The sequence below is a fragment of the Magallana gigas genome, chromosome 1, assembly GCF_963853765.1.
Source record: "Magallana gigas chromosome 1, xbMagGiga1.1, whole genome shotgun sequence".
In the NCBI taxonomy this organism is placed as follows: domain Eukaryota; kingdom Metazoa; phylum Mollusca; class Bivalvia; order Ostreida; family Ostreidae; genus Magallana; species Magallana gigas.
In genome coordinates this window covers 66,096,184-66,122,600 of record NC_088853.1, presented here as the reverse complement: position 1 = coordinate 66,122,600, position 26,417 = coordinate 66,096,184, and the positions used below count along the sequence as shown (strand labels likewise).

The 26,417-nt window shown below is 32.2% G+C and overlaps 3 protein-coding genes and 2 long non-coding RNA genes across 8 annotated transcripts in view; 4 read left to right on the top strand and 1 right to left on the bottom strand.

The window, feature by feature from the left end:
- The window catches only part of LOC105317886 (multiple epidermal growth factor-like domains protein 10), a 254,170-nt gene that overhangs the window by 186,386 nt on the left and 41,367 nt on the right, over positions 1-26,417 (top strand). The gene's annotated exons all lie outside the window — the stretch shown is intronic.
- On the top strand, positions 929-4,622 carry LOC136273625 (uncharacterized). The gene is made up of 4 exons (XM_066078467.1): positions 929-1,399; positions 3,512-3,763; positions 4,047-4,190; positions 4,393-4,622. Exons 1-4 carry the CDS (start codon positions 1,327-1,329, stop codon positions 4,620-4,622), a joined length of 699 nt encoding a protein of 232 aa, XP_065934539.1. The 5' UTR covers positions 929-1,326.
- On the top strand, positions 5,490-6,443 carry LOC136274076 (uncharacterized). Its single transcript, XR_010712368.1, has 3 exons — positions 5,490-5,731; positions 5,855-5,920; positions 6,303-6,443. It is a non-coding gene; the product is annotated as an uncharacterized lncRNA (long non-coding RNA).
- On the top strand, positions 11,165-14,947 carry LOC136276193 (uncharacterized). The gene is made up of 5 exons (XM_066087491.1): positions 11,165-11,325; positions 12,542-12,673; positions 13,274-13,515; positions 14,391-14,546; positions 14,828-14,947. Exons 1-5 carry the CDS (start codon positions 11,199-11,201, stop codon positions 14,837-14,839), a joined length of 669 nt encoding a protein of 222 aa, XP_065943563.1. The 5' UTR covers positions 11,165-11,198; the 3' UTR covers positions 14,840-14,947.
- LOC136276218 (uncharacterized) lies at positions 15,701-20,283 on the bottom strand. The gene is made up of 3 exons (XR_010714652.1): positions 19,869-20,283; positions 18,333-18,482; positions 15,701-18,038 (listed from the first exon to the last, which is right to left on the bottom strand). It is a non-coding gene; the product is annotated as an uncharacterized lncRNA (long non-coding RNA).

Here is a 26,417-nt window from a genome sequence, read left to right as displayed (position 1 = left end):
AGTGAATACATGTAGACATGCATGTTCAATATACAAATAAAACATCATAGACTAGGTTACTCTAGTTTTTTTTAAGAGGTTGGTGTTTGCTCTTGTTCTGGTTTGTATTTTTGTTTTCTGCTTTTGATCTAAAACACTGTTCGTTTTCGCTACATTTCATTTGTATTAATGCGTTCAAGTGCGAGATATGTATTAAGTAATATCCGTGTGATTAATTAAATACATCTAAAAATACACCAAACTTGTCACTTATCTGTCAGTCTCTCTGTTTATATAACAAAGAAATAACATTAAACAAACCGGACGTGCTAATAATAAATAACTAAGAAATTTATCTTGTAACAAAATATGATGATGATTGTGTAACCAAAACCCCAGAATGATAAAATAAATATCAGAACATAAAAAAATACGAGATTTCTCATCAACAATGACTCCCAAGTACTTTGATTTTTTGTGTTAGCTAAATTAGAGTTCAAAAGAGTTACAAAACATTGTTTCACTATTTAACAGTATCCTGACTTTAGGTGGCTTTTGCAAAAGAAATAGTTCTCTTTTTTTTTTAAATAAAAGTGCATTGATTTACATAAGTTAGAGAAATATAAATCTTAATGTTGGATATTAGAGGTTTGATATTAAATACTGGCGCCTAAAAGATATTCAAGATGAAGAGGTAGAAATAAAATAATACTTAAACACTTTAATAACACCTTAACAAGACAAACATATTCATAAATATGAAATAAATGTAAGGTTGTAACACAAGATGTTTGCAATGAAATTAATTACTTTAATTATTGCAATATTAGTATTCAAAAAGCTTATTTGGCATCACATATTTTGCATCCATAATCATTACGAAAAAAAGCATTTACAAATGATGATGTTTTCATGTTCTTTGAATATATAGAAACGATGGGTGTACGGACATATGTTTATTTCTTCCTGACTCTTATATTGATCTCCTTAACAGATTGTATTTGTAAGTATTATTTGATTTACATTCACACTCATTCGTGTAACGCTGTCAAATGTTCAACAGATTACTCAATGGCAAAAATATAAAGGTTTTACGTCTTAACCGACGTTTCTGGGTTTCTGAATATGAGATGATTTGTTACATTTAACAGCAATAGTTATTTTTAAGATGCATTGTTTTTAATTTTTATAATTTGAGATAATCTGGCCTACAAAAGGCCAACCTGGCAGATACCAAGCATTAGCATCTATCCTCCAGAAAGGGCTGTAGATTATCTAAAGTCTAGCCGTTCGGCGGCCGGTAACCAATGTGCTATTTCTGACGGGACACCACACGGCGCCACTTGGATGGTGGACCTCCAGTCTATTCAAGTTATACACAATATCGTGATATATTACAGGACAGAGGGCAAGACGTGGAGTGAGTCTTCTGATGTTAACATTGTTGTTATTATTATCAATTGTAGTAACATAAGTAGAAGAAATAGTAGTAGTATTAGTAGTAGTAGTAGTAGTAGAAGTAGGAAAAGTAGTAGTAGTAGTGGTAGTAGTAGTAGTAGTAGTAGTAGTAGTAGTGGTAGTAGTAGTAGTAGTAGTAGTGGTAGTAGTAGTAGTAGTAGTAGTAGTAGTAGTAGTAGTAGTAGTAGTAGTAGTAGTAGTAGTAGTAGTGGTAGTAGTAGTAGTAGTAGTAGTAGTAGTAGTAGTGGTAGTAGTAGTAGTAGTAGTAGTAGTAGTAGTAGTATTTGTAGTAGTAGTAGTAGTAGTGGTAGTAGTAGTAGTAGTAGTAGTGGTAGTAGTAGTAGTAGTAGTAGTAGTAGTAGTAGTATTTGTAGTAGTAGTAGTGGTAGTAGTAGTAGTAGTAGTATAAGTAGTAGTAGTAATAGTAGTGGTAGTAGTAGTAGTAGTAGTAGTAGTAGTAGTAGTAGTAGTGGTAGTAGTAGTAGTAGTAGTAGAAGTAGTAGTAGTAGTTATAGCAGTAGTAGTAGTGGTAGTAGTAGTAGTAGTAGTAGTAGTAGTAGTAGTAGTAATTGTGGTAAATTAAGTGGTTAAGAATGGTCAGCATTACTCTCTGTATTAAATGTGTTCTAAAAAGAATCTCTTAAAGGTACCCTATCATATATAGATATTAATAACATTGTTTACCCGTACGGTGATCAAAGAGATACATAAAATTGCGTATGCACTCAAATGAATGTAATTATCAATAAATCACAAAAACATCGTCGGACGTAATTCAGGCGGCATATCGTCTTGTCCGTGAGGAATCTAATGAAGACATAACGATAAATAGGTTTAGTTTAACCAGGCTAACCTAGAAATTGATTTAAAACACTTATTTTAACAATCTCGACAACTGCAATCAATTGTTATTGATCAGCGCAATACAAACATGACACGATTGGGTACTCGTTTTTAAAATATAGACCATTACCTTTTTCTGTATAAATGTCATTATTTTGTAAGGTTGAGTTGAATATTTAAACTTTTTTCTTGAAAGTTCAAAATCATCAAAATAAATCCTGACCATGATCGATTCAAGTGCATAAGGAAGATAAATACACAAAAAGAGGGAAAAAAATTGACCTTATTCTTAAACAATTCTATCTTCATTCTATACCCTTAATTACTAGAATATCATATCTGTTCTATTTGTTAAGCAACGAGAATAAGTATAACCCCCTTTCCAAGAAGAAGTGTGTTTTAGAATTTGAGTTATAGCTTATGAAAAGAACAATCCTTAAAACCAGGAAACATGTTGAATAGAGATTTTGTCTAGAAAGCATATCGGGTAAACAGCGTTTTCTAAGTAGCGGTAATTTCTAAAAAGATGTACCGATATCCAAAGAAAACTTCTGTTGCAATTAAAATAATAAAAATAAATCAAAGATTTGTTCAAATTATGTTTACAATAAGCTTAACCTTTTTAAAGGTGATGAAATAACAACCTTTTGCACAGTATTATTCTTAGGAAATCTTTTCCAAAAATTTTATGTTAATGATTTTGACCAAAAATACACTGTACTCTGTGATCAAGACGAGGATATATTTGGGTAATTTTATTTACAGTTGATTAAGGGCCTTTAGAAGTAAACAAGCACTGTCAACATTTCAGAGAAATCTGTACGCATATAAAATTGCAATAGATAAAACTCTCTTTGAACGTTTGCATCATATCATTTCATTTGTAAGCAATGTTATCTGGGTTTTTTTAATAAATAGGCAAGCTTGGTATAAGATAAATTGTTTCGTAAAATTCTTTTGTTCATTTTACATAAGATATCAGTCAAAACCGATTTTCTGAAAGTCAAATTTCAGGCTTAGGCTAATATTCTTAATGTTTGAATAAAAACACCAGTATTTTCCACAATCGGTTATATTTTTAATTACGGCCCTAGCTTTAAAAACCGATGGACCAGCCAAATGGGTAAAATTTAATAAATAATGTATTTGATTTTATTAATAAGGTATGGGTCATTACCTTAAACACAAGTTTGTGCAAATATGTTAAGAATTTTATAATTGATTGATCTAGAATCCAGCAAGTATGCGAGCAGATTCCTGGGTTTTTCTGTTTACGTATCCAATACAACAAACAAAGATGATGGGTTCCTCTGTTTTCACGATACCAAAAATGATGCCAGCTCCATACAAAGCGTCATGAACATCTCTTGTCAAGTTGTGGGCCGGTACGTGATATATTACAACACGAGAGAGGGAAACCTGACCCAGAAGCCCACTTATTCAAAGGAAGCATACATTGAACTGTGTGAAGTCGAAGTGTTTGGTTAGTTGATATACATAGAGAATAGTCTAGTTTACTTTCATTACAAGATAACTTTCTCTATTATCTCATGCAACATTTGCAAAAATAATTGTGTTACAGTTTTGTATGTGAAACATTTTTGTCTTTAAATTGCGTACAATATTTGTTACACATTTTACGAAGTTGGAGAATGATGCGTATAATTTTTTTTAGTATTTAATAAAATCTCAAAATCTAAACCTGATATTCCTTTAATCAATTATTTAGTATATAAGTAATCTTGTTTGTATTCTTGCCTAAAAAGGCTGCCCCGAACTTGGCTTCAAAGGACCGTATTGTGACGAACCTTGTCCAAATAATTGTCAATACTGTAACCCCAAAACTGGGGAATGTATTGGAGCCTGCAACCCAGGATACTATGGTGAACAGTGCAAATTCTACGATCGGGGTAATTTTCTTTACTTTTCATGATCAAATGAGCTTTTTTTTCTCTTCAAAATGATTATTTCTCACATCCTTTAAGTTTTTTTTTTTCATAATTAACTTTCATACCTAGAGAAAATAGACAACTGATAGAAAGTGTACATTTCACTTTTTACACTTATATATCCACAGCTATTTTAATATAACTTTACACAATTGTTTTCTAGGAAATCTAGCCCTACATAAACCGACATTCCAGTCCTCCACATTTTTTAGTACTACCGGAAGTAAGGCTGCTGTTGATGGTCAAAAGAATGACCAGAGTTTGTATTCGGGTCATTGCGCTGTGACCTCTGAGCATCAAAACTACGCTCTCTGGAGAGTTGACCTCCTGCAAAGGCGTAAAATTGAAAGGCTTACCTTACAAGCTTTGACTTCTGTTTCCAAATGGGGTTAGTGATTTTTGTGTACTATGATTTTTACTACATGTATATGGATATCATTTTGTTTTATTTTATTTTTGATATTAACGCGTTTTTGGTTAGTTAAACAAATTCATATATATACCATATGATTCCCCCACGCAACAATACGATAGGTATTTTAAACGTTTATTTTTTTCTTTTAAATTGTGACTTTATAATGAATTATATGCAAATAATCATCATTTAAATTTAAGATATACGCCTTCTTTTTTGTAATGCATACGTTATGATTAGTTTATTGCTTATTTTGTCTTATGTAAGATATAACTTAAAAATATAAATTTGAATACTGCTTACATTTAACTAACGCAAAATCTACGATAAATGCAATTCAAATTTTGCAACTGAATCTAAATGTTTCTTTTTCACATCTTTTGTTAAGTTTTTACCACAGGTTCACTCGAATTAACGTAGCGTCATTAATAACAATCCACTAGCTCTAAATAAAAAAAAGAATTTGAACGATGTTTGCCAACGTTTACATAATATCAGAGTATAAATAAGAATTTGGCAAACATTTTATAAGTCGGAATAAATTCCTATAGTTCCATTAACCAAATATCTTCATTGTGTTATTGAATCGTAGATTTCGGGCATTCAATCATGTTCTAGTTATCACTCAATTTTCAAATGGCTGATTGGTTAATTTGTATTGCTGTCAGCTGAACTTACATAGCAGGTCGTTATTTTTCATAAATTAGCCAGTAATTCTTTTTTTTTTAAAAATCCACATTTTCTGTTATATTGGATTGTAACAATGTATCTTGACAACGTAAAGAACAGTGATAAAAACATGTAAGAATGACACGTTTTTCTAAAATTTCAGGTGGGAAAAATAATTATACAGGACTTCTTCTGGGCTTTACATTAACAGTTTCTAACTCCACCAATCAAAATGAGGGTGTCGTCTGCTACAAAGACACAAACCATACAAGGTCAACTATACCTTTCTCATTCGATATAAGCTGCCCTGTGATTGGTCAATATGTCTCGTATTACAAAGAAAGACTCCCGGACATTAGCTATCCAGCTGGTTACAGTCAATACGCCCAGTCAGCTCTGTGTGAAGTCGAAGTGTATGGTAATTATTGTTTGGATTTTTGTTTGTTGTAGCATCATTCACAATATTTATAGCCTTTTCGCACAAATGTGTGTTTCTATATACAAAACTAGCGATACTTTGCCTTCCTTTCTTTGTATCCAGGTTGTCCAATTCCTGGATTCGACGGTCCGCATTGTGCTGTCCCTTGCTTCTCTAGCTGCAAAAATCGTAAGATCTTTTAGGATTGGTCAATTTAGTTCAAATAGTTTATAAACGTGTTCCAAGTAAAAGACATGCAGCTATTTTCTGTACTAAATCATGCAATATTGTACTATATTTTTTCTACTTTAAACGTTAAAGTGAATTGAACGATTTGTAAACAAAATTGGGCTCAATAACTGATATCCTAGATGCATGTAAATAATATTAAACATGATATGTGATTAATAATCCTATACAGTCGGTTTTTTTTGCAGTAATTGTCATGTTTTTGTTGGCAAATTATTATGCTTTTCTTGAAAGTTATGAGTTTTGTATATTGAACGGATGCTCTTCGATTCCCACGAGACTCTAGTTCAATGCAATAATGCATCTTTGTTTTTATCGTTAGATCTAGAAAATCTAGCTCTCTGGAAACCAACATATCAGTCTTCCACGCGATCTGGCGCTTCCGGTTCAGAGAAGGCAGTTGATAACCGGAAATCTGATCGGACGTTTCGCGGTGGTCAATCTTCATCAACTTTACCGGATACTAAAGCAATTTGGCGAGTTGATCTGAAAGATATATATCGGTTAGATCGCATTGTGATATATTTTAGGACAGAGAACAAGACATGGGGTAAGATGCGTTAGCGATGTTTCATCTCTTAAATTGTCTTATTCTGTTTATGTTGATCATCGGGACATCTAAAGTGAATTTAATAATGAGTTTGGCACGTCTTCTTACTCGCAAATGGTTGTTGTATAGAAACGACATAGAGTATTTTCTTTGTGTGTGTTTTTTTTTCTTCATAATGATTTGTTTTTTCTTAAATCTGCAATATCTGGTCATTATATTTCAAACTGTAATACCGTATGTGAGTTTGTCTTTTTTGCATTTAAAATTAATCTACTTTTTGAATGTAAATTCAAAGGTTGTATGCAGCGTAATCATTCTATACCGAAAATTAGCACCTCAAATGTTGTCAACGATTATTATGCCTTCTGTCAGTTTGTCACTATATATTCAATACTCATCTATTTTCGCATAGTATCAAAGGATTTATATAGCGTAAGCATACTATGCCGAAATAGAGCACGGCGAATATTTTCCACGAAAATCTTTCAAGCGCCGACAGCGGGATTCGAACTCACGACGCTAAAATCATTGATTCTAGCATGAAGCCCAACGCGTTACCGCTACGCTATATTAGCCGTTCTTATGAATACCGGTATTTAGGTATATAAAAACTACATATATACGACTGACATCAAGCAATTAAAATTATTCATTTTTCCAAAAAAAAATTCATTATTGACGGTAATTTTAAAGTTAAAGTTTCCTATAAACTTTTGAACAAATTGATTGAACATTTTTCAAAGAAATTCTACATGAGAATCACAAAAACGCTTTTTTAAATGACGCTTGATAAAGAATGTTCAAGAAAAAAAATTCACTGAGATTTCGTCTGCTAAACATTTCGAGTTTTCTCGGTAAGGCAAAACGTCTCTCTATTTCTTAAAAAGAACATAAACCTTTGTTGACTTTTTATTGTACAACAACTTGTTGATTAAATAAACAATCAAATCAATTGATTACCGTACACGTAATTTGAAAACAACAACAAACGCTTGCTTTTCCGGTGATTATTTTAAGGGACTTGTCAACACTCGAACGTCAGAGCTACTTATAGCAAAGCACGTCAGTATATTTAACAGTCGGCATAATAATAACAATAGTGTTGTGTTGTGCATGTACTATGCCTAAATAGTAGTCAGGGTTTGATACATAGTGCACTCGCCTCCGGCTCGTGCACCATGTATCAAACCCTGACTACTATTTAGGCATAGTACATGCACAACACAACACTATTATATAAATATCGTAATAGCTCCGACAGCGGCTTCTGAGCAATCGACCATTAGATGTTACGGTTTATATCACATCGTGTTACATGTACTCAACTGCAGCCGTTGATGTAACTAGCGGTTTTTTTTTATATATTAAAAAAAAACAAAACGTAGATACATACAAGTTACATCGATAAATTAAAATGAGTAATTTCTACACCACATCATTAAGGAAAACTTTAAGGTTTAAAAATTCTAGGTAACTTTCAAACTATTGATAAATCATTTTTACAAAAACGTAAATGAGAATCATGGTAAACAACTTCTTGAATGACGATTTCAAGCTATTGATGAATCATTTTTCACAAAAATGTAAATGAGAATCACGGTAAACAACTTCTTGAATGACGATTGTTTGGGAATGCACAAGGAAAACACATAATAGGATTTCGTCTGCTAAACAAGTGTTATCGGTAAGGTGAATCGAGTCTCTTTTTTCGTTTTTGGAAAGAATCTAAACGTGTGCTTGTTTATTTTTTATTGTAATGCAGTTTCTCGATTAAATAATCAACTAAATCAATTAATTTATTTGAAAAAGCAAAAACTTGCTTTTACGATAATTATTTTAATGAATGGACAACGTTCAAACGTCATAAATAGCGTAAAGCACCGAACATCAATATACAATAGTCAGCATAACAAAAGAGATGTGTTGTGTTTGTACTATGCTAAATTAATAGGCAGGGTTTAATACATTAATTATGCACTCGCTTCCAGCTTGTTTACTATGTTTCAAGCCATGACTAGTATTTATATAATAGTGTTGAGTTGTGCATGTACTATGCCTAAATAATAGCCAGGGATTGATTCATGTTGCATGAGCCGGAGGCGAGTACACTATCAAACCCTGACTACTATTTAGGCATAGTACATGCACAACACAACACTATTGTAATTATTATGCCGAGTTTTGTATATACTGACGTGCTTTGCTTTAAGTAGCTGTGACGTTTGAGCGTTGTCTTGTCCCATAAAATAATCACCGGAAAAGCTAGCGTTTGTTCTTTCAAAGTAATCAATTGAATTCAAATTGATTGATAATTTAATCAACAAGTTGTACAATAAAAAATCAACAAATGTTCATGTTCTTTTCAAGAAACAAGGGACGTTTCACTTTACCGACAAGACTAGAAATGTTTAGCAGACGATTGAATTTTGTTCTTGTACATTCTTTATCAAGCGTCATTTTAAAAAAAGTGTTTTTGTGATTCTCATGCAGAATTTCTTTCAAAATTGTTTAATCCATTTGTTTAAATGTTTATCAAAACTTTAACTAATAAAATTATCGTCAATAATGAGGTGTTTTTGGAAAGATTTATAAATTTAATTGCTTGATGTCAATCGTATGTTTCTAAGTTTGATTAGGTCACCTGAGTCACTCAGGTGACCTATTGCAATTGGTCTTCGTCCGTTGTCTTGCGTCGTGCGCCGTGCGTCGTGAGTTAACAATTTTACATTGTTAACTTCTTCTTGAAAACTACCAGGCAAATCGATACTACTTTTAGTGTGAAGCATCTCTATGGTAAGAAAAATCTATATTGTGAAATTCATGGTTCTACCACCGATGGGGTGCCGTGGGCGGGGCCAAATAAGCAAAAAAAAAAGCCAAATTTTCAAAAATCTTCTTTTCTACTCCCACACATGCAAGGAAAAAACAGGTTGCATATTTATGATGTCCATGAAGCCCTCTACCAAAATTGGGAAATTCATGGCCCCTGCTTCAGGGGTTCTGGCTCTAGGGTGGGGCCAATATGGCCATATAGTAAAAATGTATTAAATCTTAGAAAATCTTCTCTACTCCCATATATATTTGTTAAAAAGTAAATGCATGTTTATAATGTCCATGAAGCCCTCAACCAAAAGTGTGAAATTCATGACCCCTGGGTCAGGGGTTCAGGCTTTAGGGTGGCGCCAAATATGGCCATATATAGTTAAAATGTATTAAATCTTAGAAAATCTTCTTCTCTACTCCCATATATATTTGTTAAGAACTAAATGCATGATTATAATGTCCACGAGGCCCTCTGCCAAAATAGTGAAATTCATGACTCCTGTATCAGGGGTTCAGGCTCTAGGGTGGGACCAATATGACAATATAGTAAAAATGCATAAAATCTTAGAAAATCTTCTTCTCTACTCCCATGAATATTTATTAAAAACTAAATGCATGATTATGATGTCCATGAAGCCCTCCACCAAAACTGTTAAATTCATGACCCCTGTGTTCAGGCTCTAGGGTGGGGCCAATATGGCCATATAGTAAATATGTATTAAATATTAATGTTTTTTCATTACTCCAACACATATGGGAAAAACTGAATAGATGGTTATGATGTCCATGAAGGCCTAAATTGTGAAATTCATGGCCCCTTGGTCAGGGGTTCAGGACTTGGGGGGGGGGGCAATATAGTGTTAATGCATATAATGTTTAAAAATCCTCTTCTCTATTCTCACACACCTGTATGAAAAACTGACTTCATAATTATGTTTACCAGGAAGTCCTCTAATGAAATTTTGATTTTCATGTCCCCTGGAGTATGGGTTTTGACTCTAGGGCAGGGCCAAACTGGATGTATAGGTCTTAATGCATATAATGTTTAAACATTATCTTCTTTACTCCCACACACCTAAAAGGAAAACTGAATTCATGATTCTGTAGACCAGAAGTTTTTCACCAAAATTATAGGTTTCATGGTTCTTTTTGAAAGATTTCAGGCAGGGAGGAGGTCGTTATTACAGATTTATAATTGTTCTACTGCAGAATGAAAACTAATTAAATGCATATATGAGACTCGACAAGTTTGTGTATGGGTTATATGCTTCTCAGGTGACCGTTAAGGCCAATTGGCCTCTTTTATATTTAAATACCGTCAGACATATCATCGGCTGCTGTAGTGTAACGATAACGCGTTGGGCTTCAAGACGTAATTTGCTTTTAGTAGCACGAGTCCGAAACCCGCTGTCGGCGCTTGCAATATTTTCGTTGTAAACATTTGCCGTGCTCTATTTCGGCATAGTATGCTGACGCTATATAAACCCATTGTATACTATGCGAACATAGATGAGTATTAAATATATAGAGACAAACTGACAAGAGGCATTATAATTCGGCATAGTAGATGCACAACTCAAATCTATGATAATAAGAATAGGTACTGTAGAAAAAAAAACAAAAAATACATTACATGTTACCGGTAAACATTGTAATAATAAATGTACTAATATTTCTATGCACATCTTTTATGACAACTTTGAATAATGTTGTGCAGATGAACACAACCCTCATAGAGCTGTGCCCCTTGGGTTCTACCTCTACATTTCTAACACAACCGATATAACGACCGCTGTCCGATGTTATCACGCTAATTATTACACAATCTACGATCTTCCGGATGTTATGCACATTCTTTGCGCATTGTCCGGACGTTACATCATATACTACAACGAACGGAAAGAAGGATATGACTATCCTGCAAACTATTCCCAGTATGCATTTGCTGATTTGTGTGAAGTGGAAGTCTATGGTATGTTTTTGTTGCATCTGGATTTAGGAAGAGAATTTGAAGATAGTACGATTCAAGGTTTTATTTAGGTTCTCCGATCCGATTCTCAGCCTCAAAGTTTGTTGCTTTTTTTCGGGGGGGGGGGGGGAAGTATATATATTGGTTTTTTTTCATGATTAAAGTCTCATGTTTCTTTTAAACGTTTTACAAGAGATGAAATAAAATAAAAGTTTTAGATTGTATCAATGCATTTCACAAAGTTATTGCATGGATATAATATTAACGTGTTTAAAAAAAAGCGCCGGTGCACCTGTTGCTCGAATTCTTTATCATCATGTCATTGATAAGTAGTTCTCCGTGAATCCACTACGCGTAGCACGTAGTTGTGTACCTGATGGTAATACAAACACTAGAATACTACTACATGTAGTAATTAAAATTGTTCGTATAAAAGATTTATGGTACGGATACAAGAAATCCGGATAATTTAGAGTTATCGAACATTGCTGAGGATCGGAGATCGTTAAGGGTACAGACTGTTGATGTCTTCATGATAAAGCCCCTGCTCTTTGTTAATTATTCCATTGTTTTGTTAGCCGATGTTTGCCGATGTTAAATATCGTGCTTGCATAGCTTACCGTAATTAGCCTGACCAGAAACAAAGTGAAATATAGTCAACATTAGCTTTAAGAATAAATAACTGATGTTCAATAATAAGTTCCCGGCGGTGGAATTATGAATAGGCCCCTTTGCTTCATTGATGAAACAAAAACTGTGGAAAAAAATATATCGGATAAACTCCGGAAATCAATAGACTACATTGTGTTTGAATGCCCTGTCTTTGATTCTCAAGCAATTTGTTTGTAATGATTTTGGTGATAAACAACAAATCAAATTCGGGCTTTTTAAAAGTTGTTCAACCGATAAAAATACTTGTACTAGACCTATTTTAAAGGAAAGTAAACCAATAAATATCCCCAAGTATCCTTCTTATATGACGAGGGTCTTGAATCAGATAGGAAGAATGTAGTTTCAGCAATACTTTATGTATATTTTAAGGAACACTTTAAGACGTTTTTAAAGTTTTTTGATGAATTAACATTTAATTTTGAGGAACTGTAATTTATCACTAAACGGAAATTTGATTAAAACGTAAGTGAGATTAAACCTTCGAGAAAAAAGTGAGAATTTATTGAACAAAATACAGTATATGTTGTTTTAATGTATTTCATCCCAGGCTGTCCTGCCCCTGTAGAAGATGGACCAAGGTGTACTCGTCCCTGCCCAACTAACTGTGAACAGTGTTACCCACATACTGGGGTCTGTCAAAAATGCAAACATGGCTACCAAGGGACTGAATGTGAACCTGGTAAGAGCAGACTTCAGTTTCCTGATAATTATATATTGATATTGGCTAGACAATTCATGTTTCAAAATCATAATTATGATTGTTCGATAACACAGGATCCCTAGTCTAGATGAATATGCTTAGCGTATTTCAGTTTATCGATAGTTATTTTTTTTTTGTATAATGTGTAGATAATTTAGAGTTCAATCTCTTTTTTAAAAATAGGTTCGATAATTAAACTTCTTTCATGGTAGTCTTTTGTTTATACTAGTAACAATTGAAGGGACTCATCATTAGGTTGTCAGAAAACGAAAAATGTGAACTTTGCCTATCTTTACAAAAGTAGGACTATCGGAATATTGAAAAAAAAATACCTTAAAAAGTGAAGTATGCCTGATTGTGAAACTTGGATAAAAACGTACGAAAACTAAATAAAGAATATATTTATTTGCTTTGATTGAGTTGGTTAAAACACTATGTTATGATAATAGATGCTACAATATTGAAACCAATTATATGAATTGTTTTGAGTTTATTGTATCGAATCGAAAAATGTTTACTATATATCGATGTATATTGAACTTACTGCAGTTTACTTACTATATTTGTTTTCTATAAAAGTTGTTTGCAGTGCCTCTGCCTCCATAAGTATTTCACCAAACAGTACAATTAATAGTCCTGACTACAATGCAATATATTCGGCGGACGGACTCACGCTTCCTTCCAATGGACGACTCCGGGTGGTGTATATCTACATTGCGTTGCCAAAGCTGGCATCAGACCTAGCTTACTTGCATATATCTATTGTTAAAGCTGAACATTTCAATGTATTGTTTCTCTCAGACAAAATGGAAAAGACTGAGGTATGATTTAAAGCTTACCCAAATACTTTACTAAAGAACGCAGTGATCGCTTTTTGTTTCTGTTCGTCGGAGATTGGTATTGATTCCCTGTTTGTTTTTTCTTTGTTTTGTTTTTCTTTAAATTCCACATTATATTTGTTTATTTGTTTCGTGTATGAAGGCGTAAAACACACGATAAACGCTAAAATGCTTGTTTGTTATACAAAATGTATGTATATATGCATTTCTGTTAATAATTCAAAACAGCCAGTACTTTATTAATAAAATTATTTAAGAATTAAATAATTTTCTTATCACTTAATCAGTAAAATGTCAGTTTGAAGTGTAACATTAAAATAAGAATGCCATTTAAATACTTTTATTATCTTGGACAATTATGTTTCAGTATAGAAGAACGAGTATTCAAACAATGTTAAGAATGATTTTCCATTAAGATATTATAAAACAAAGTGACCGTCTCTTTCTTTCTAGCGTTGTGTGTATTGTAGGAACAGTATTGGACATTATATCCCGCATCAAAATGCAAATGAAATGCACAATTATACCTTTTTAATTTTGTACATTTTATTCAAACATATTCTCTCTCTATTGATTTGCTACTATTAATTCCATTCCTTAAATATTATTTTGTCGCTATTTATTGTGTATTAAGGCATTTTTATTTGCATAGAAAGCGTAGTTTTGAGTTTTGTAATTTATAGCATAAGATTTGCCACTCAGATTTATACATAGATTTATTCTTGATTAAAATATGTAATTTGTTGATGTTTTATAAGTTAATAATATAAATTATCAATGGCTTATGGAAATAAGATAGATAAATCAATCGTATTACATAGGCAAAATCTGAATGTCCTATTTCGGTTTTTTTGCAGTATCATCAGGATGTCGTGGGCCCTTTTCATGGTCGCATTTATGCACGTACCAACTATGGCTCTGTAACCCAAGCTATCCGTATTAAAGTACGATATAGGAATTCCTTCACCATATCCAACCACAAACTTCCTCTGAAGACGTGTAAAAATGTTACAGTAAGTAAGACAACCAGAATATTATTTATTGAATTTCAAAAAAAATATGTCACAATGGAAAAATTATTGACAGAAAAACGAAATGTTTAAGTAGTAAAAGAGACTTATAAGATACCTTGGATTTTAATCATTAAACAAATAAATACGTCTGAGACAACACATCTAATCACGAGAGAGAGAGAGAGAGAGAGAGAGAGAGAGAGAGAGAGAGAGAGAGAGAGAGAGAGAGAGAGAGATAATATGTTTGAATAAAAGTAATAATTATTTCACTTTGTTTACAGACGCACACATAAACCAGGAAGGAAGACGGAAGAAAAACAAATAAGTAACGTAAAATGTTTAATGCGTTTGCACATTTACAACAAATTTTCTGTAAATATATTTATTAAGTTATTATTGTTCTTTTACGTTTCTGATACACAAATCTGCCCGACATCATTTCTATACAAATTCTTCATTGTGTTGTATACATTTTTATCATTTTAATTGTTTGTACATTTTTTTTTCCTTTCTACAGTAATATAAGTGCCTAGCTTTAATCTCAAACTTAAAAGCTTAATAAAAAAGCAAAAATTTACAGAGTTTTTATTTCGTATCGATCGTAGCTTGCTATATAAAACAATTTATCATACCGCAATATGAATATTCTATAAAAAGTATCATATTATTGGTCTAAAACGTCATCCGATAGGGTAAACAAAAATTGGGTTTCACGGGAAATAATTACCAAACTCAACCTTTTTGGAAACGTTAGTATTTTTTACATTCGATTTGTATGAGAAGCTGAAATAAGGACACTAATAAGATTATCTGAAGATTCTTATATATTTTTTTTCTTATCTTAGAACACATATGAAAATATCAATTTAGTTTTTTATTTCATAAACGTCCGGGAAATATGACGATTTATTGCCCAACAAATCATATTTTCCTTTGGCATTGCCCTCGGGAAATATAATTGTTCTTTGGGAAAAAAGAAGGTGTGAATATTCTTATCAGAATTGTTGTACTTTCTTATCAAAATTGTTGAAGGGATCTTATGGAATGACGATATTTCGGCCTTTGGTCATGGGGTATCTTGAGATTCTTTAAACTATTAGTAGATTTCTGCGTTCGCGCACGTAACATATTAAGCTATTCTAACAGTTTACGGAAACTCTACTTGATGTCAGTTTTAATGAATAAATAACAATTGATAATCATTAAATTATAATAATGTCAATTTAAGGAAACGCTAGAGTATAACAGTACATGTAATACTTTGATATATAAAAAAAGATATATTTCTTTCAAAAAACGTTTAAAAATATATAAATATAAAAGAGGGCAATGGCAAATTACAAACCATAAACAAAATAAAGAAAACAAATACATTGTGTACGTTTGACTATCTGAATAAACTTACATCATTTATTCTCAGTATTGGTCAAGAGGGAAAAATAGCAGTGGTCATTTTCGAATAGATTGATCTCCTTTCAAAAAAGAGCTCTGTTTGAAATGATATGAAAATACTTAAATTAAGGAGCTTTTAATGTTGAATATTTCCTCACTGAACAATTGATTTGGTTTTAAAAATCAAAGCATAATTTGAAGTAGATCCAGTCTTTAATTTGTTGACCTCCCAGCCTTCTTCACAGTACACTGTCCGTTATTATTCACTGTACACTGTCCGTTATTATTCACAGTACACTGTCTGTTATTATTCACAGTACACTGTCCGTTATTATTCACAGTACACTGTCCGTTATTATTCACTGTACACTGTCCGTTATTATTCGCAGTACACTGTCCGTTATTATTCACAGTACACTGTCCGTTATTATTCACAGTACACTGTCCGTTATTATTCACTGTACACTGTCCGTTATTATTCACAGTACACTGTCCGTTATTATTCATTAACTGAGTTAAAACGTTGGATTTTGTTTCTTATTTGTAATGGAATTGAACGAAAATTGTTCTGATAAAAGGCCACGGTATGTTTACAAATTAAGCGTTTGTAAAAAGACGTGTAAAAACAAAACAATTGTTTCACAGATATTAAGCATTTGAGATTTGTCTATCGCCTGTCTGCAAATGGCAATAGCAGCTTACAGAGACTTATAAGGATTTGAGCTCAATTCTTCTTTTCATGCTCAATGTCTTCAATTATTATGACTAATGTTAGGAATATTTCGCTGCAAGTGAGCTACACGGGCTAAAATTCTTTGTTTAGTAAACAAAGCTCGAGACCTGTAATAGTTTACATATGTTTTGATATCACTTACAGTCTAACCTTGGTTTTTATTGCGGATCGAATTATTCAATTATGAACACCTGTCTGCCAAAGTTTTATTGTTAAGAATTTTGTAATTTATGTACATTATTCGTAAACAAATAAAGAACTCAAGCTTTAATTGCATTTCAATAACTTCTTTTCTCAATACCTGGATTCTAATTTTACTTCTAACATTAAAATTTGATAATTCATTCAGATTAAAATCTGTTCATACAAAAAACTAATTATATTTAATCAAGTAAAGTTCGATTGATGCTAACGGAAAACGGAACTAATTTAAACCCCATCTTTGATATAAAAATAATCAAATTCTTTTCTAGCATACATTACTTTCCATCCAATCGCGTTTTGTTTTTCTATGTGTCATAATGTATTGTATGTTAACACTTATTGTCAAATCTTTTGTTGATGTGACGTCAGTTCGCGCAAACGATATAATGAAAACTTTTGTTTCAAAAGAGAATATACGCTGGACATTGGAGATGTAGAAAAGAAAAACACTTCTGGAAGTGGCCTTCTGTAAGGGTGTTAGTTAGCCTCTTAAACAGTTTAATAACCTTAAGGTTAGCGGACACCGTACCTAAAATCATTTCTAATCAATAAGTAGCAAAAGCTAAATGACAAAAAATAAGACATTTAAAGATTTGTTTTTAAGGTATAACAGTAAAATTTTGATAGTTTAAACATATTTGTTTATAACCGATGTAATCTGCGTAAAATTACAAAGCACGGAAAATAATAAGAAAACCAAACAAACGTTGTTGTAGTCCAAAACAAAGAATGATCGGAATGTAATGACATTGGCCAGCATACCTGTAATGTTATTCCTCTTAAATATACGTTATTATAAACCAATTAAGATATCCTTGTTAAATGTTGATTACTTTTGCATGATGTAAAAAGTAGTATTGGTCTTCTGTCAAAGGAAACGATTTACGTATAATGCAATGTCCTGTATCAATGCAATATTAGTCACTGCTACAATTTAATGTATAAGTCAAAGCGCACTTTATAATTGTTAATTCCTTTAGAATCTGTGTCACTGAAATACAGTTAATCAAATTTTTTTTGGTGTTTTTTTTCAATCATTATTTCATTAAATAACTGTAATGTTGTATGCTTATTTATTTAGCCGAACTTGCTGATTTATCATGGAGCATACAAAATATATAATGTCTTCATTGTTGATTCAGAGTTCCTTGTGCATACTGAATCTGAAAGAAAAAAGTAAAGTTTTAAACTGTGTGCACAACTATTTTCATTGCTTTATAACTTACTCCTGCTTATTTAAGCTTTTTCAAAACGTTATAAATCGATATTGAATATCCTCTTGAAATCTGCTTTAGTCTTCCTTAAAATAGATTTCTTTGTTGTTTTAGATAACAAATATACAATTACATTTTATAACCAAAATAAAGGATTTTCTATCATCAGTATAAAAAATGAAATAAACATTGCAATGTATAATAATGAATTTGGTGGACACGAAAATTAAAAAAAAAACTTACTAATTATTGATATGCTTAAAGCATTTCCTCAAGGGAAGTCTCATGTTAGAAATAGTGAATGGGTATGTATAGTGGACAACTATAACGACGTGAGACACTGTTTGCCATTGAAACTTTCCAACGTTCAAGATCCTTAGAGTGGTCGTTATACTGTAATGTCAAAATGTTAAAAAAAACAAATATTGTAAACGTTTTATATTTGGCGGGAATTAGTTTTTTAGCAAGTCGGCGTGAATTTGAGTAAGTGTATTCTTAAATATGAATCGTACTATCCCTAAACATATATTCATGGCATTTAACGATGTACTTAATTTCACGGAAGCAGAACACAGTAAAATTTCACTGTTCAATCTGACGATACAATAAGCAGTATGATGTTTTCTTTTACCAAAGAAACCTGTCTTCTTTATCGTTATCTATTCTCAAAATTATGTAAAGTACATCAAATATTGTTAGAAACTAGTCTAGCTGAGTATATTTTTGATTTACATGTACCAGTATTTCGTATCATATTGATGACGTCACAAGCATCTTATCCAATACAAATTCCTCAGATTTACAAAAGTGTAAAACAAAAAAAAAGGACAAAAATGTAACACTGCCCCGAGTATTATGAAAGAAAAATCTTCAAATATCAAAAGCAAATGACGTATAGCACTAAGAATGTTCGTACTAAAAACATTTGACTTGTTGTTACTTAATATTACGGGGCATGTTTAATAAAACAGCAAACTTTGAGAGAGTTTGTGATAAATGCTGATATTGTTTATTTATAGGGATTAATAATTTCATTCTAAAAGTATATATTAAACAAGAACTAATTGTCGATAAAAAAAAAAAGTGTATCATAGATAAAATGATTTCAGAGCAGTTTTACACATTTGATTTTTTGTTAAGGTAAAATAGTAGTGTTTTACTTTCAAGTGATGCAATGGAAGGAAAGTTTAACAGAAAGACTTCATTCACAAGTGAAAGTATAGTTGTTTTTAAAGAACACATTCACTTCATATTAATATTTAGAATTGCTTTCATAAAAAAAATAAACAATTGTTAAAAAGGAAATTCAAATTGACGATCATTAACCTTGGAGTTACCTTAACCTACAGGCTTAATTATCGACTTAAAGAAACGGATTCTACTTATCTTTAAAGTTTTAAAATCAACCACCCATAAAAATAATTTACGTAAAGTTTGATTTAATTTTACTCATTGGTGTTGGGGATAAAAAAAATGTACCCAAAAATAAAATCTAACAGACAGGCAGACGGACAAACAAAAACTGTCAATTGCGAAAAAAATGAAAAAAAATATTATTAAAAAAGCTCTCTCTTTATAGTTTATTTATGTGAATTAAAAGGTGAACAATCTTATCTAATGTCTTCACATTAATCCTATATGTATCATTCTATTTAAAAAAATGAATTAAAATCACCATACGTTTTGACAGACACTTCATAACACGAGATAAGAATTGCTGTTTTTTTTTATTTTTAACGATTTAAAAGAGGATCCACTTGAAAAAGAATATTTACTCACCAGTTTGATTTCATGAGCTTCTGTATGAAACAAAAGCACAGTGACGTTGTGTGTCTTATTTATTTCAAACGATATGTTAGCAAGGTTTGAAGACATTCCCGATAAAAACAGATTGATATATACGAGACCATCTTCGTCTGCTTCTGAAAAAGATAATCCATTTCTCGAAGTCATGGCATCATATATCGATGCATTAAACGTACTTGAGGGTACAATGGTGGTTCTAGCCAGGGCATGGCAAACTAAAAAATAAAATAATATAATAGTAACGTTAAAGTAAAGAGTGCACTTATAAACCATTAAAATAGTTGTAAACTTTTTACAATTATTTTTATTTGCGAGCGAGACACTTTAGCGATTTTCGTGATTACATCGTCGTCGCGAATATTCCCCGCCGCGACTCAGCCCTTGTAGTAAAGTTGTAAAAACAACACAAGTCTTTAATGTATGTAAGTTTTATTCCCCAAAAATAAGTCATCGCAAATCAGTCTCCAGTAAATCGCTAATCAGTCTCCAGTAAATCGCTAATCAGTCTCCAGTAAATCGCTAATCAGTCTCCAGTAAATCGCTAATCAGTCTCCAGTAAATCGCTAATCAGTCTCCAGTAAATCGCTAATCAGTCTCCAGTAAATCGCTAATCAGTCTCCAGTAAATCGCTAATCAGTCTCCAGTAAATCGCTAATCAGTCTCCAGTAAATCGCTAATCAGTCTCCAGTAAATCGCTAAATAATGTCGTCACGAATAAAAGTTATCTACTACTTTATGTCTTAAAAATAATATTTCTGATTAAATAGTAAATACGGTGCATGACAATATCCAACCTACATTATATTCACATCTGAATAACTAAATAGTTATTAGGAAACATTTTGATCATTAGGTATACCATTGAAGGAGTCAGCAAGATTCCAATTCTTCAAGAAAAAAATCTTTCTACGCTTCGGGAAATAAGTTTGCCTTGGGAGAAATGGAACCTTGCTGTCTATCTTAATATAATATTTTTACTGTTTTATTTTACCGTCACAAGTATTCAATCAGAAAAAAAAAGTTCAGTTCAATATAATGCTTCCTATACCTCACAAGGTAACATGTCAAAGTCAATAAGATCAGATATCACGTCGATTATAAAGATTAATAAATATAGTTAATCCAAAAACAACGATAATCGTTGCAACGATAATCAAATCATATGGTCATGCATATTAAAGATTTATTTCGGAATAATACTAAACTTTCTCCTTGGTTATTAGAAATAACTAAGTGATCTACATTGTTTTGTATAAGCTCATCGAACTGACGTGCCTATTCCTAGGGAATTGGTCTACATTAAAGGTTTTCAGTTTGTTTACAATAATTGTTAGGCTATTAGCCATTAAGCTATTAGCCAATCATATCGAATTACTCTGATGAAATGAAAAATGAGTAGAGTTTTAAAAAAACATATTATCTTTTTAAAATATTCGTCGTTTTGATATCGCCATCAATTCAAAAAAAAATCGCACCTTTTTTTTTTCTCTCAAAACAAAATAGTTATCGTTCATTCAGAAGAAAAGTGTTTTAACACTCAATGTTTCTAATCTTATGTTGAAGATGTTTTACAATTGCAGTTGGTATACCATTCATTCCCTGTTAAAATGGATAGTAAATAAAATATATATATTTCATACAGTAATAGAATAAGCTGATACTCACAATCAACGCCATCAAATCCAGGTTTACATATAGAACAAAACCCTGTACCAGAGTAACATTTTTCATAGATTGATGGACATGGTTTTGTGCATTGTGGGACATTTATAAAGAGACTAGGGCAACCTTTAAAAAATGACACCTATCATCAGTCTTTTGTTAATAAAAACGCTTAAAAGGAAAATAGAAAAGAAAGGTTTGAAAGTCGCCTTCTCCGAAACAGTGCAGGCAATATCAATATATTTAAAAAAAGATATTTACATTTAGTCAATATTTTCCCTAATGTTTGCATTGGAAATATGCGACGTTCAACTTTCTATGAATACACTTTGCTATATCACGCGCCGTGAGCGCATATACAAACGTCTCCACGTGTTTTGAACTTATTTTTTTTTTGTAAGATTAAATGCACCTTTTAATCTTATATTATCAATTTGTGATGTACGTTTGAAACATTATAATTAATATAAATCTACTCCTTTATAAAAACAGCTTTTTCCCCAGAGAGTTTCTGGCACTATATTTTTTATCGCGGAAGCAAAGTAAACAACATATTAATATGACTGTTCCATGTATGTTTCAAATCCCTGACTAAGAGCGTAGAATTGGCTTCAAAGCGGCGATACACAATTATATTTCACACAAATACACATCGGTATGAAAATATAAATATAAGCATTAAATGCCTATTTTATGGTTGTCGTCGGTCCTATGACACACCAAGCGGTGCAGACAAATTATCGTACCGCGCTAACGCGCGCTATTCAATTTGTCTGCACTGCGTGTTGTGTCATAGGACCGACGACATCCAAAATATGCATTCAATGCTCAAATAAACCGGTGCATGTTATATGGGCCAACATTTACATTCACAGATCATAAACATGTTAAAGGTGATGTAACAATCAAACTACCCCCTACCCTCCCACACGCACACATGGATTCGAACTTTCATTATTGATTTTGAGAATCTCTTGCTTATTCAAATTGCTAGTTCATTTTTTAAGAAGCGCCCCTCTTCCCCATTTTAAGAAAAAAAACAATGCTACGTGCTTCAATATCCTATCCTATTTCTAATTGTTGAAAATAACATAAATGCTTTTGATTTTACATCTTAATGTAACAAATACAAAATAAATTTTAAATGTGTACCTTCCGCTTTCCAACTTGCATGCAAGTATTTGATTTTAAGTTATATTGATGTACATGCACTAGATCGAAGAAAACGCTTGAAAGTGCGTCTTAGATCTGCGCGTTCCTTTGATGAATTTAATAGGGGTGTCATCAATTGAAAACTAAAATATCCCGGGATTACACCGATCATCTTCTAAAATTTTTCTAATCCATTACTCGTAATAAAGTGAATTAAATTCAAAACATTTGTTTATTTCTGGTTTTATAATAAATACGGTGCATGACAAAATCCAAACTACATTATATTCACATTTAAATTAGCTTGATAGTTATCAGAAAACATGTTGATAATTAGGTATACCATTGAGGGAGTCAGCAAGATTCCAATTCTGCAAAAAAAAAAAAAAAAAACCTCTTTCTACGCTTCGGGAAATAAGTCTGCCTTTGAATGAAATGGGACCCTGCTGTCTATCTTAATATAATACTTTTACTGTTGTTTTACCGTCACAAGTATTCAATCCGGAAAAAAAAACGGTCAGTTCAATATAATTTTTCCTATACCTCACAAGGTAACATGTCAAATTCAATAAAATCAGATAGCAAGTCGAATTGTAACGTAGGGAAGTTATAAAGATGAATAAGTATAGTCAATCAAAAAACGACGTTGCAACGATAATCAAATCATATGGTTATGCATATTAATGATTTATTTCGGAATAATACTAAACTTTCTCCTTGGTTATGAGAAATAACTAAGTGATCTACATTGTTTTTTTTATAAGCTCATCGAACTGACGTGCCTATTTGTAGGGTCTACATTAAAGGTATTTAGTTTGTTTACAACAATTGCTAGGCTATTAGCTATTAAGCTATTAGCCAATCATATCGAATAACTCTGATAAAATGAAAAATAAGTAGAGTTTTAAAAAAACACATATTATCTTTTTATAATATTTGTTGTTTTGATATCACCATAAATTAAAAAAAAAATCGCACCTTTTTTACATCTTAATGTAACAAATACAAAATAAATTTTAAATATGTACCTTCTGCTTTCCAATTTGCATGCAAGTATTTGATTTTAAGTTATTTTCATGTACTTGCACTAGATTGAAGAAAACGCTTGAAAGTGCGTCTTAGATCTGCGCGTTCCTTTGATGATTTTAATAAGGGTGTCATCAAATTCCGGGATTACACCGACCATATTCTAAAATTTTTCTAATCCATTACTCGTAATAAAGTGAATTAAATTCAAACATTGTATTTGTTTTTTTCTTTACGCTGCAGTTGTTGGGCTATGGACGAATACAACAGTTTTCTTTTCTCGTCTGATCCGTCGGCGTCCCTGGGGTATTTATTAAAGCGGCTAATAATTCTTGTGGAGAATAGTTTTCTTTTAAGCATATATTTATTGGATTAGATGTTTGTATACTCAAGAAATGTAATCGTATCAATACTTTTCTCAATGCCTTTTCTGGGTTTTTTTTTATTATTAATCTTTTATTGTTGGTTAGGCTCGGACAATTACTTAAAATGGAACAAGTAACATTTGTTTAAGATAATATGGAGCTAAATTATGTGTAAGCGTCACAAGAAAAACTAGTATACTAATTGTTCTTGAACAATTAGAGGTCTTCCCACCTTAATAGTTTTAATCACTTGCTAAAACGCTTAATAAGGTATATAAAAACTTATCGTTTTGCCTCGGACTAGAATGAATTGATGTCATTTGATGAATCGTGTCACGTGATAGCCTTAAAAATTTCTTAACACGGCGAGCGTCAAAATTTAAACAGCAACATGCCAGACCTAACGTTATTTGAGCTGATTTTATATTCAAACGTTCAACCATACCTTTACATATAATGTTTAAGCCCCAAAATATTTAGAGTGAACCCGTGACGTAATATTACGGTCCTACAATAGCATCCATGTTTGCACAGACGTCTGAGGTGGAAGGTAGCGAAATTAGAGAATTAAGCTATGAATTTAATTGTTACATATTATCTTTTTTTGTTTACATATCACACTTTCGGTCCTCCACAAAACAAAAAACTTATTAAGTATTTTTGTCTGACTGTTTACAATGTTTTGGGTCAGTAAAGTCCATCGACTCAGCCTCGCCTTCAAGGGACTTTACCGACGCTACAAACATATGTAAACAGTCAGTAGCAAACCTAATAAGTTAATATCATTATACTTGTAATATATGTCGTTAGTGAAATTGAGAAACTAACTACGAATCCATCAACCATTTTTTAAAACAAACAAGTTGATTAAACAGGACTATCAACAGTCATCTTTTCGTAAGTTCTATGGTCGATACAACGACCTTGTCACCAACTACAATTTGCCACTGGGTTGCATGCTAACTGACGTTTTTCATTCTAATATTTAGATTTGTTTCCCCATTACGACAAAGAGCAGACGGCGGATGAGACCGGTCAGCAGAGGATGCTCACTCTTCATTGGCACCTGGTCCTACCTCTATCTAAGTCCGTGTTGCTCTGCTTTGAATTTGTATTTCGTTTTATGGATTTTTGAGACGATTCACGGTTTGTTACAGTATTGTCATTTTTCAATTAATTACATTTTTTTTCAACCCGTTGCTTTGAGAACTCCCTGTTGTTTATCGTAAATGTCTTTCGGTTACTTTTCTGATTTGTTCCTACTTACTTTGAACAAAACTGATGTACTCCCAAGGTGAATATTCTTTACACATGGCTATAAATATAAAATCTAACGATAAACGAGAGTGTTCTAAAGGCTAGCTCTCTTTGTACAATATGAATGGGTTGACTGTCAAAACAATTTACACTTGAGTAACCACAGGACCATGATGTGATACCTGACTGACCAAATTAAATACATTATTGCCCAGACCAACAAGCTATTGAACACTTTACAAAAATTCTATATTTCTCAAGATATGAAGATTTTTAAAAAGACCGAGACCTTGACTTTAATGTTTATTTGTTCGACCAGGGTAGACGCTCCCATTTTAAAGAACCAAAGTCCTTTTGATATATATTAAACAGTTTAAAGCGATGTTATTGATATTTGAATACTTTCAGGGGAAATAACTACTAAAAGGGGGCCTCAGATCTTTTCGGTATAAATATAATGAAGAACCCTTTATGTGTACTGAAGTCATTGGTAAACTATCTAAGTCTCTATCCTTATGGTTTCTGGGGAGTAGCGGTAACAAGCATTTCGTACAATAGGGCAACACCTGTGCAACTATTTTAAGGTAGGAGCCGTAGGGCTATATTTACACGCATTCTGAGAGTACGGCATAAGCAATACACGTCCCCTACTGATTTGTACTATACCGTGGAAGCTTCGGTGCATACACCTATTTAGAACTGTTATAAACGAGATGTTATGCTTTATTCAACCCGATAATGAAACACATTGTAATAATCCAAAAACAAATGTGCCGATTAAAGTAACAACACCATGTTTGACACTATTCTACATAATTTATTTGTTTTTTAGAAATGATAAGAGGAATGGACTAGTAACGCAAGATATCAATACTGACCACATACTGGCCTCGTATATCCAATAAGAATAGAACCCGATAACGAACCAAAACATTGAAAAAATGGAATATTATACATATATTACATGGCTTCTCGCCGAAGGCAGAGGGCGACATAACACTCCAGGGCTTTCCTGTCAACGACGGACAAATATTCTGGTATTGTTGCCCGAGAAAACATG

Excerpts from the sequence above, each read along its gene's own strand:
- LOC136273625 (XM_066078467.1), top strand. The coding sequence starts at position 1,327 with ATGGTGGACCTCCAGTCTATTCAAGTTATACACAATATCGTGATATAT. Across the intron at positions 1,400-3,511 it reads GACAGAGGGCAAGACGTGGA|AATCCAGCAAGTATGCGAGC; the intron begins GTGAGTCTTCTG and ends TGATTGATCTAG. Across the intron at positions 4,191-4,392 it reads GTGCAAATTCTACGATCGGG|GAAATCTAGCCCTACATAAA; the intron begins GTAATTTTCTTT and ends ATTGTTTTCTAG.
- LOC136276193 (XM_066087491.1), top strand. The coding sequence starts at position 11,199 with ATGCACATTCTTTGCGCATTGTCCGGACGTTACATCATATACTACAAC. Across the intron at positions 11,326-12,541 it reads GTGTGAAGTGGAAGTCTATG|GCTGTCCTGCCCCTGTAGAA; the intron begins GTATGTTTTTGT and ends ATTTCATCCCAG. Across the intron at positions 12,674-13,273 it reads AGGGACTGAATGTGAACCTG|TTGTTTGCAGTGCCTCTGCC; the intron begins GTAAGAGCAGAC and ends TTTCTATAAAAG.